General features: G+C 67.1%; 1 protein-coding gene across 1 annotated transcript; it reads left to right on the forward strand.

Moving 5' to 3' along the window:
- The first annotated feature begins 6,358 nt into the window (after positions 1 to 6,358).
- On the forward strand, positions 6,359 to 10,932 carry KRT8 (keratin 8). Its single transcript, XM_086630793.1, is given in 10 exon segments — positions 6,359 to 6,691; positions 7,891 to 8,099; positions 8,645 to 8,705; positions 8,783 to 8,878; positions 8,961 to 9,125; positions 9,463 to 9,588; positions 10,115 to 10,335; positions 10,595 to 10,660; positions 10,744 to 10,814; positions 10,817 to 10,932. Coding segments are annotated over 10 exon segments (1,464 nt in total).
- Positions 10,933 to 11,677: the final 745 nt, after the last annotated feature.

Here is an 11,677-nt window from a genome sequence, read left to right on the forward strand (position 1 = left end):
GGTGATGGTGACAGCGCGGGAGCGACGGGAGCGGCGATGGAGCTGGACGGACGGGTGGATGGACGGATGGACGGACGGGATTTATAGCCGGGCGAGGCGGGGAGGGCAGCCCCACGGCACCTCCCCACCGCCCCGCTCCGGGCCTCTGCGCACCCGGGAAGGTGGGGCTGGACCCAGCCCAAGGCTTTTGTTCCTGAGGCGCCATCAGCCCCATAACCTGTGGGGTGCAGGGCGGAGGCACAGGGGTCTGTCCCATACATCTGTGGGGCCCCAGGGCAGAGGAACGGGGCTCCCCACAACCTGTGGGGTGCAGGGCAGAAGGATGGGACTCAGCCCCACAGGGACACAGGGACTGCGCTCGGCCCCACACATTTTGGGGTACCCCGCAGCTCCACGGGTGCACACCAGCCCCACATCACCCCACTGATACACCCACCCACTCCATAGCAACCCCCACCCCTGGGGGGGTTCTGGGGATTCACAGGTCGGAGGAACTGGGCTGAGGGTCGGAGTGGGTCCCCCCGGATCGGGGCGAGGGTCGGGGTGGGTCCCCTGGGACCGGGGAGGGGGGGTCGGGGGGGTTCCCCGTGGGGACGGTCCCGGCGCGGCTCGGAGGGGCTCGCCCTGCCCAACCGGCTCCAGGAATCCTGCCCGGCCTCTTCCCCCACGCCAGCGATGGGGGGGGGCACAGGCATCTCCCCCCCCCTCCTCCCCCCGAGGCAGCCAGCCTCGCTCTCCTGTACCCCAAACCCAGGGGCACCCCACCAGGATCTGCCCCCTCTCCCGGGTGCATCCGCCGCCCACACGGGACCCCCAGCCCCCCCAGCCGGACCCTTATCACCCCCGGGGCTGATTTCGGGCGGGTCCGGAGTATCGCGGGGAGGATGGGGGGGGTCGGCGCGGAGGCGCATTCCAGCGTTATCTGCAGAGCATCGGCGGGGGGGGGGGGGGGGGGGGGGGAGTTGTGGGGCGGGGGGCAGGGCACGTCCGCTCAGCGGGGCCCAAGAGGGCAGCGACGTCCTTTTGGGGGGGGGTGGGGGTGTTCTGGGGTGCTGCGGGGGGAACGGACCACCCCTGCCGCAGGTGCGAGAACACGCACCTTGCACGAGAGCCCTTTTTGGGGGAACACGCACTTTTGCACGAGTACGATCTTTGCACGAGCATGCATTTTTGCACGAGTGCACACTTTGCAGGAGCACGCACCTTTGCACAAGCACACACACTGCATTAACACACGCCTTTGCACGAGCATGCACCTTTGCACAAGCGCACACACTGCATTAACACACGCCTTTGCACAAGCACGCACCTTTGCACAAGCACACACACTGCATTAACACACGCCTTTGCACGAGCACGCACCTTTGCACAAGCGCACTGCTGCAAAACCGCTCCCCGTCACACGAACGTGCACATTTGAACAGCCGCCTGTTTGCAGGCGCGGGTGCCTTGCACGAGCAGCCACTTTTGCACAACCACATCCTTTTGCTGAACCCCTTGCCGTGCACAACACACACCTTTGCACGCGCATTTGCACGGCCCTCACGGCGCTGGGGAGGACGTGTGGGTGGTGGGGGCTCCCTGCAGCCCCCGGCCCACCCCGTGTTCCCGGCCGGGCCTGTGTTTGCTCTGGCCGGGCCATAAAGGGGTGAGTCAGGGTGGGGGGGGCCGTGCCGGCCTCGGCCCTTCCCACAGGCTGTTTGGGGGGGCCCCATCCTGCCATCGCCCCGCCGGGCCCTGGTGCTGCTGCCCAGCCCCGCTCCAGCCTTTGCTCCGCGAAATTCGGGTCGAGTATCCCAGCGCTGTCCCTGTCCCCTTCTCCTGTCCCTGCATCCCCTCGGTCATCCCAGCTCTGCCCCAGCCCCGCTCCTGCCCCATTTAATCCCATTTCGCCCCACTTCTGCCCTGGCCCTGCTCCATTTTGCCCCGTTCCTGCCTCATCCCTGCCCCATTTCATCCCATCTTGCCCCATTCCTGCCCCATTTCGCCCCACGGCTGGTTTGACCCCTGCCGCTGCCGCCCGAAGCCTTTGTTCCTCTGCCCAACCTGCGCCATTTCGGTGCCCGGTGACTGTGCCGGCGCTGGCACCGGGCCGGGAGGAGGAGGAGGAGGCGGGTGGGGGGATGAGGAAATGGAGGTGCTGGAGCTTCCCTGACGGGGGCTGAGCCGGGGGTCCCCGAGGTGTCCGACCCACCCTGGGGTCGCAGGGGGGTCCCACCCCGGGGTCCCAGAGGTGTGTTCGTCCCCTCCCTCCAGGGTCCCCGTGGTGCCTCCCCGGGGTCCCACTGGGGGCTGCCCCGACACCCCCCATCCTCCCTAACCCCCCATTGCCGTGGGGCTGGATGTGGCCGGGGGTGGGGGGCGCTCACGGGGCTCCCCCAGACATCCCCCCCCGTCCGCTCCATGGGGTCAGGGGGACCCCTGACCCCGCTGCCGGCGCGGGGGGGTGCCGGGGCCCATCCCCGCCCCGGCCCCTTATCAGGCACATTCCTCCCGTGCCGGGTGGGTGATGCAGGACCTGGGAGCAAACACGTCCCGTCCCCCGCACCCCCCCCGCACCTCCTCCTCCTTCCCCCGCCCCGAGGCCGCCAGAGCTCCCGGCGGGGCCATAAACCCCAGATGAAAGACTGGGGCTGATAAGGCTCTGCCATGCCGCCCCCCTCCGCTCCAAGCTTCGGGGGCCGGATCCAGGGCCCCCCCTCAAGCCGCTGGATGCGACCCCGGCCCAGCCCCCAGCCACCTTCCTCCAGGGATGCATCTCCAGAGGGATGACCCGGACCCCGGGTGGTCCAGGGCCACCGCCTGCCCCGATGTCCCCGACCGGTGGGGACACCCCGGGGACACCCCGTTTCCCCGCCCCAGCAGTGCGGGGGCCAGCGGGGCCGTCCGGCCCCCCAAGGGTTAAGCACCACGGCCGAGGTCCGGCCGCATTCCTGAGCGATGAAGCTGCAGCCGCGACCCACCGTCCTCCTCCTCCCTCCCAAACCAGCCCAGCAAACAGGGTCAGACCCCGGGGTGGGGGCACCCGGCGGGATCCTGTCCCCCCCCCCCCCCAGCCGAGGGCACCCCTGGGGTCCTGCCTGCGTGGGGACAGGGGCATTCAGCACCTGGGACACCGTGTCCTTCCTGTCCCCACGGGGGTCCCGGGCACCCGGGGGGACCCCCGCCCAGCCACGGAGCACCCAAGGAAGGGGGGGTCCTGCACCCAGGGGTGCACACCTGGACCACCCAGCGCCCTGCATCCCCTCGAAGGGTCCTGCCTTTGCTGACCCCCGCGATGGGGGTGGGGGTGCATCCCCCCGGGACCCCCCCTCTCTGGAGACACCCTGGGGGGTGGCAGCCGGTGGGGGCCGGTGAGTCCCTGTGGCTGTTGTCACCCAGCCCATGGCAAACAAAAGTCTGGGGAGACACTTGGCCCCTACCCAAAACGGGGTGCGAGGCCCCCCCGGCTGCTTGGGGGGAGACACCGATCCCAGGGGGCTTTAGGGTGGGGTCTGGCCCTCCTGGGGTGACCGGGCTGGAGGTGGGTGGGGGATTTATGGCCGAGTGTCTCCTGGCATGGGGCCACGCACCCTTGGGGCTGAGTGGATTTGGGGGTCGCTATCTGGGGGTCCTGGAGATGTTGCTTTGCCCCCTCCCCGGCCCGTTTGCCCTCCGTGCCTCAGTTTCCCCAGGTAACGGGGATGAAGTGGAGCAGGGCTTGGCCAGGAGCCACCGAGGGCATCTGGGAAGTCCCTGCTGCTCCGATTCTGCTCGCCTGGAGCCACGCGGGGGCACTGGTGTCGGGGGGACTCAGAGGCTTTGCGGGGGCCAGTGGGCAGGGGGGTCCCCGCACCCTGCTGGGATCTGGCGCCCACCCAGGGCCCCACTCCCTCCCTGCCAGCTGTGTCTCCACGGGGAGGGAAGTATTTGCCTGGGTTGCAAATTCCTTCGTGATAAGAGAAGCTGGGTGGGATGGAGAGCTTCTGCAGGGGATGGAGACCTTCTGCAGGGGGTGGGATGGGGGGGCTGGGGAGGGTAGGAGGGTGGAGGTGGTAGGAAAGCGTTGCAGCTCCCCCTCTCCAGGCCCCTTTCAGCCCCTGGGAAGGAAAGGGGGGGCAAATTGTCTCCCCTTCCTGGGTGTCACAGCTTTGTGGGGCTTTGAGAGTCGTGTGTGTCCCAGTGCAATTCAACAAGGTGATGCTGATCCAAGCGTTGGACCTGGAAGGTTTCTGGCTCAGGGGCTCTGTGTGGGGACTGGGGGGGGATGGGGGGGTGGCTGTGGCTCTGCAGGGACAGAGGGATGGACAGCTGAGTGCATCTACCCAGGGGTGGACGGATGGGTGGGTCCATAAAGGTGGGACCAGGATCAGCAGGTGGATGAAGGAATGGGTGGATGGATGCGTGTCTAGAAGGGGGTGTGTGTGGGTGGGTCTGTCCTGGGATGAGTGGGTGGATGGATGGATGGATGGATGGATGGATGGATGGATGGATGGATGGATGAGTGGATGGGTGAGTGGATGGATGGGTATCCAGAAGGGTGGGTGGTTGGACCTGGCAAGGATGGAAGCACAGGTGGATGGGTATCTAGAAGGGTGCATGGATGGATGGGTCTGGCTAGAGCTGGATAGACGAAGGGATGGGTGGATGGATGGGTGTCCAGAAGGGTGGGTGTGTGGCCAGGTCTGGCCAGGGATGGATGGATGGTTAGATGGATGAATGGACATCTAGAAGCACAAGTGGATAGTTGAGTCTGGCCAATGACAGATGGGTGTGTAGGCAGGTGCATGGTTGGATGGGATGGCCAGAGGTGGCTGGATGAAGGATGGATGGATCTACCTCCTTGGGGAGGCATGGAGCTGGGTGAGGAGTGGGATCCATGAATTCCACATTCCACATCAGCTGGCTCCCCGGTTGCCGTCCCCGGTGCTGCCCCCGAGCCATCCTTCCTGCCGCGCTGAAGACAACGAAACAAAGACAAAATAAACCCAGCAAACCTCCAAATCCCTGCCCGCAGGTGCCGGGCGCCGCGTGCCGTCTCGGCCCAGCGCCCGCCGCTCCCGCGTGGGGCAAGCCTGGTCCTGACCAGCTGCCGGAGCCACCGCCTCACCCGGCTGCGTCCCGCATCCCAGCCCTCCCCGCTGACAGGTGGATCCGGAGTGGCAGGTGGAGATGTGGCATGGCGTGGCATGGGGGGCCTGACCCTCATCCGGGGGGGGGGATTAGGTCCTTGGTCCAGCTGCTCTGGGTTTTAGCCAGAAACAAGCTCAATGTTTCTTTTTTTGTGGGTTTTTGACCCGTTTCAGGAGCAGGGTTTTGCAAGGAAGGCAGGAGGTGAAGGTGGGGGCTGATGGGGCTGGCCCGGGGATGGGGACATGGGATAGGGGTGTAGGCTGGTGACATGGGCTGGGGACAAAGGGTGGGGACGCGGGTTTGGGTACATGAGTTTGGGAATGCAGGTTTGGGGATGCGGGTTTGGGGATGCGGGTTTGGGGACGTGGATTTGGGGATGTCGGTTTGGGGACGCAGGTTTGGGTTGTAGGTTGGGGTCACAGGGTTGGGGACACAGTTTGAGGACGCAGCCTTGGGGATGTGGGTGCGGGGCTGGGGGGCTGGGACAGGCCTTGGGGACACAGGCTTGGAGATGTAGGTAGGGGACATGGGTCTGGGGACATAGACTGGGGGACACAGGTTGGGGACACGGCCTGGGGGCACACTTCGGGCACTCTCCCCTTGCCCCGTGCCCGGGCGTTTCACCCCCCAGCTGGATGCGGGGCTCAGGGTGCCGAGGGGGAGTGGAGGGGGGGTGTCACCGGCAGTTGGATTTTGGGGTGCGCCCCCGCCCCCGCAGCCTCGGGGGGGTCTCACGGCCCCAGACACCCCCCAGCCTCCCGTGCGCCCCCCACTCCTCCCTCCCCCGCGGTGGGCACGATCCGGCTCCCGGGGGATCCCCGCGGCTCCCCGCCGCTCCGAAGGGGTTAAGGCGAAGCAGGTGCCGCTCTCTCGGCCCTCCCACCCCGCTCTCCTCCCCCGCTCCTGGATATAAAGCGGGAGCTGCTCACCCCGCCCTGGATCCGTCCTCCCGCAACTTGTCCTGCCCGTCCGACCGTCCGACCGAAGCCTCCTGCCGGGCTCCGACCCTGCCCCTCGCCCAGCCCCCGGCCAACCCTCCTGCTCTGCTTCCATCCTCCTTCCAACCTACCTCCCTCCAACCTACCTCCTTCCAACCAACCTCCTTCCAGCCTCCAACCAACCTCCTTCCAGCCTCCAACCTACTTCCAACCAACCTCCTTCCGATTTCCAACCAACCTCCTTCCAACCTCCTTCCGACTTCCAACCAACCTCCTTGCCCATCTCGCAGCCCTCCTGCCCGCTCGCCATGTCCGTCACCATCACCAGGAAGACCGTGAGAAGCAGCTCGGCCGTACCCAGCCGTTCCTTCAGCTCCCGCTCCTACACCACCGGCCCTGCTGTGAGGATGAGTACTGCTTCAGCCTTCGGCGGCTACGGTGGGAACCGCTACGCAGCCGGGTTGTACCGGGGTCCGGCTGTCGTGCCCGGGGCGGGAGGTGGCATCACGGCCGTCAGCGTCAACCAGAGCCTCTTGACGCCCCTCAACCTGGAGATTGACCCCAGCATCCAGCGGGTGCGGAAGGAGGAGAAGGAGCAGATCAAGACACTCAACAACAAGTTTGCCTCCTTCATCGACAAGGTGGGGCTGGGCTGGGCTGAGATCTCGCGGGGAGGGGGCTGAGACCCCCCTCGGGGACCTCCTGAACCCTTCAGGGACCTCCTGACACCCTTGGGGACCTCCTGACCCCTTTGGGCACCTTTTGGCCCCTTCGAGGACCTCCTGGCCCCCTTGGAGATGCCCAGACTCTCTTGGGAACACCCCAGCCCCTTTGGGCACATTTGTCCCCCCTCGGGGACATCAAGACACCCCTGGGGACACCGTGATCCCTTTGGGCACATTTTAGCCCCCTTGGGAAGAGCCAGATCCCCTTGGGGCCACCTTGACCCCCTCTGGGCACATTTGCCCCCCTTGGGGACCTCCTGCTCCGCCTGGGGACACACGGTGGCTCCCGGTCCCCTCCCACTGCTGGGGACATGGCGGCCGAGCCGGTGGGCAGAGAGTGGTGCCGGGGCAGGAGCTGGAGCGGGATGGGCTGGGCTGGGGGTGAGCGTTGCCCCCCCAGGGTGCAACTGGGGCACCCGCCACTGCGGAAGCAGCCAGTGCTGGGGTGGGTGCCCCTGCCCCGGTAGCTCTGGCACCCAGCGCCCTTCCTCCCTGGCACCCACTTCCGGGTGCTTCGCTGGGGCCGGGCTCCTCGCCCCGTCGCAGGCTGGTGGGGCTCAGCCAGGGGTGGGGGGACGGCGGTTCCCCTGGGACCCACCCCAGATTGCACCCGGGACCCCATGTTTGCACCCCAGCCCCTGCAACCCCAGCACCCCAGAACCAGTTTGCACCCCAGGACCCCAGATTCGCACCCAAGACCCCCCGGTTTACACCTGGGACCCCAGCCTTGCCCCCTGCCACCCCTCTCACCCGCTTCACCCTCTGCCCCTTGCAAACCAGCACCCCAGATCGCCCCAGCCTTGCACCCCAGATCCAGCTTGCTTCCCAGGACCCCAAATTTGCACCGAGGATCCCAGACTCACAGCCAGAACCCCAGATCTGCCACCCCACCCACCCACATTTCTTTCTGCCTCTTCCAAAGCAGCACCCAGGACCCCCAGCCTTGCACCCAGGACTCAGCCTCACCCCCTGCCACCCCACTCCCCCACGCCTCACCCTCTGCCCCTTGCAAACCAGCACCCAGCACCCCTCCCCGGCTGCCAGAGCCCATCCCCAGGGTGGGATTCATGGAGCGGGTGATGCTGAACCCCCACCCCGTCCCCCTCCACTTCCAGGTCCGGTTCCTGGAGCAACAGAACAAGATGCTGGAGACCAAGTGGAGTCTCCTGCAGACCCAGAAGACCACCCGCAGCAACCTGAGCGGGCTCTTCGAGGCGTACGTCGCCAGCCTGCGCTGCCAGCTCGAGGGCCTGGGCCAGGAGCGCCTGCGGCTGGAGGCCGAGCTGGGCAACATGCAGGGGCTGGTGGAGGAGTTCAAGAACAAGTCAGTCCCGTCCCCACGGCCGGGATCCGGGCTGGGGCTGGGGGGGCTGCACCCTGCTGCTTGCACCCCTCCCAAGGGGTCCTGTGCAGAGGGGGCGAGTGGGGATGGGTCATGGTCCCCCTCTGTGTCACCTCCACCTCGGGGTGCTGCATCCCACCGTGTCACCGAGGGGGCTGGGGTGGCTGGGAGTGCTGGGGTGCGGCTGGTTTTGGGGTGGCTTTGTCCTGGAGAGGGGGGTTCTCCTGCTGCCCTTGCAAGGGCTGTCCTGGTGGATGGGTCCCTGTGTCCCCATGGCCCTGCACCCCTCCAGCCCCGTGTCCCCACGTCCCTGTGTCCCCACGGCCCTGCACCCCTACATCCCTGTGTCCCCATGGCCCTGCACGCCTCCACCCCCATGTCCCCACGTCCCTGTGTCCCCATGGCCCTGCACCCCTCCACCCCCATGTCCCCACCATGTGTCCCTACATCCCTGTGTCCCCATGTCCCCACGTCCCCACACCCCTGTCCCCTCCATCCCCGCTCCAAGCCTTCCCTCCTTCCCCAAGGTACGAGGAAGAGATCAACCACCGCACCGAGAAGGAGAACGAGTTTGTCCTGCTCAAAAAGGTGTGTGTGGGGGGGGTCCCTGGGTCTGGCGGGGGGGTGGCGCTGGGGGGGCTGACAGGCGGCTGCTGTGCCCCCAGGACGTGGACGAAGCCTACATGAACAAGGTGGAGCTGGAGTCGCGGCTGGAGAGCTTGACCGACGAAATCAATTTCTTGAGGCAGCTGTATGACGAGGTACGGGGGCTCCTCCCTCGGCGGGGCCCGCGCGTGCCCCGAGCTGCCCGTGCTCAGCCGGACCCCCGCTCCTCGCCCGCAGGAGCTGCAGGAGCTGCAGTCTCACATCTCCGACACCTCCGTCGTCCTCTCCATGGACAACAACCGCAGCCTGGACCTGGACGGCATCATCGCCGAGGTGAAGGCGCAGTATGAGGACATCGCCAACCGCAGCCGCGCCGAGGCCGAGAGCATGTACCAGATCAAGGTGGGCACAGCCCCAGCCCCCGGATGCTCCAGCCTCCCCCGCAGAGCTCCCCGCTCCTCCCTGACCCGGGATGAAGGGAGCGCAGGCTCCTTCCTCCTCCTCTCCCCGACTTCACCCTCCAACCCGGCCGGGCGAACACCCTCCCTGCCCTGGAGCGGGCGGCTGCCGCGTGGGAGAGATCCGGCTGCAAACCCAACCGGAGCTGCCGCGGCCCGGCCCCGAGCGGTGCTCCCGGCGTGGGCATGTCCCAGCTCTTTTCTCCCCAGATTTGGGGTGCTGGGGGAAAGGGGGAGGGAGGGCACGGCCATCTCCATCCCGCCCGCTCCGCTCCCCGCAGTACGAGGAGCTGAAGACGACGGCCGGGAAGCACGGGGACGACCTGCGCAACACCCGCAGCGAGATCAACGAGCTCAACAGGCTCATCCAGAGGATCCAGGCGGAGATCGAGGCGCTCAAGAACCAGGTCTGGAAACGGCCCCCGGGGCGGGAAAGCGGGGAGACGCTGCCCGCTCCCCCCACCGCCGCCCTCCCACACCAGCACCCAGTGGTCCTCTGGGCCTTGGGCTGCCACAGCCACCTGCAGACCCCCGCGGGCCCTACCCCTCAACTGGAGGAGGGACTGATAACCCAGAGATGCAGATGGGGTGGGGGGTCATAGCCTGGGTGTGGGGGATGCTGGAGGGGTGAGGGATGGTGGGACATGGGGGATGGTGGGGGATGCTGGGGGGCGTGGGGGATGCTTGGGGAGCGAGGGATGGTGAGACGCAGGGAGTGCTGGGGTATGGGGGATACTGGGACAAGGGATTCTCAGGGGTGAGGGATGCTGGGGGGGTGCTGGGGAGGGACAAAGGGTGCTGGGGGGGTGGGGGGTGCTGGGGGGGTTGAAGGGTGCTGGGGCTGAGGGGTGCTGAGGCACAGGGGATGCTGGGGGGTGAGGGACCCCCCAGCCTCTTCTCTGGGTGATCCACCCCCGCCTTGTTGGGCCGCAGCGAGCCAGCCTGGAGACGGCCATTGCGGAGGCAGAGGAGCGGGGGGAGCTGGCGCTGAAGGACGCCAAGGGGAAGCTGGCCGAGCTGGAGGCCGCTCTGCAGAAGGCGAAGCAGGACATGGCCCGGCAGCTCCGCGAGTACCAGGAGCTCATGAACGTCAAGCTGGCCCTGGACATCGAGATCGCGACCTACAGGAAGCTGCTGGAGGGCGAGGAGAGCAGGTGGGCGCAGCTCCGCCTCGCTGGGACCTGGGGAGGGGCGACACGGTGGGACCCACATCCCACATCTCATGTCCTGCACCCCACGAGCATCCTGCATCCCGTGGCCCCACCCCGCGTGTCCGGGCCTTAAAGGCTGCGGCCACAACCAGCAGGGCCCCACGTCCCTCTGCCACCACCTCCCCCTCTGGCCTCGGGCATGTCCCTTAGCCCCCAGCCCAACACTCAGGGGGTGCCCCCCCTCCCCAATTTCTCCGGACAGGCTGGAGGCGGGCGTGCAAAACCTGAGCATCCACACCAAGACGACGGGGTACTCGGGTAAGGTGGGGTGGCAGCGGCACGGACCCCCCCTTGGGTGCCACTGCTGGGTGCCACCACGCTGACGGCTGGTCCCTCTCCCATAGGAGCCAGCTTCGGGGGGGGCTTTGGAGGGGGCTTCGGAGGGGGCTTTGGTGGGAGCTTTGCCAGCTCCAGCTACGCCGTTGCCCCCCTGCCCTGGAGAGCTCGTCCTTCACCAAGTCCCGCGCCATCGTCATCAAGAAGATCGAGACCCGCGATGGCAAACTGGTGTCCGAGTCCTCCGACGTCCTGGCCAGCTGAGCACCCCTCCCTGCAGGGTCCCTCCACACCATCCTTTGGCAGCCGGATCTGGCCACAGATGGATGGCACCCCCAGCATCCCCCTCCCGGGGCAACCTGAGCCAGTGCCCTCCCCCCCCCCGGTCCCCACCGAGGGCTCCCACCCCCCCATCGTCCCCAACCCCACTCCGTCCGTCCCAGCCCCTCCATCGTCCCATTGGAGCTGTGATGTGGGAAATGGAGGGGCCTGGACCACCCCCACCCAGGGAGCTCCTGCCGCCTCCGCTGCCGAAATAAAACCTTTGGAATACAGAGAGGGTTTTTGGTCAACACTGGTGCCAGGAGCTGCTGCCCACGGGGATGTGGGGGGCCTGGAGAAGTGTCCACCCCGGGCTAGGGGTGCCGGGATCCATCTCGGGGTATCCGGGTTCACCCGGGGTGCCAGGATCTGTCCTGCAGTGCCAGGAGCTACCTGGGGTGCCAAGGTCCGCCCAGGGTGCCAGGCTTTGTCCCGGGGTGCTCAGGTCAGTACCGGGGTGCCGGGATCCAGCTGGAGATGCCAAAGCCTGGCTGGGATACCGGGATCCGTCCCACCCTGCAAATCCCAGGCTCCCCAGCACAGGCGTTAATTACGACCCTCGTTAGCGCTGGCTGTAACGAGGCTGTGGCTGGTGCCGTTCGAAACCCAACTGGCCAAATCCGGCAGTATTTTGCCCCAAACCAAGGTTCCTGCCGGGATCCAGGTGCCGGCTCCCGTTGTGTCTGTC

The sequence above is a fragment of the Tauraco erythrolophus genome, unplaced genomic scaffold (assembly GCF_009769465.1).
Source record: "Tauraco erythrolophus isolate bTauEry1 unplaced genomic scaffold, bTauEry1.pri scaffold_48_arrow_ctg1, whole genome shotgun sequence".
NCBI classification, from domain to species: domain Eukaryota; kingdom Metazoa; phylum Chordata; class Aves; order Musophagiformes; family Musophagidae; genus Tauraco; species Tauraco erythrolophus.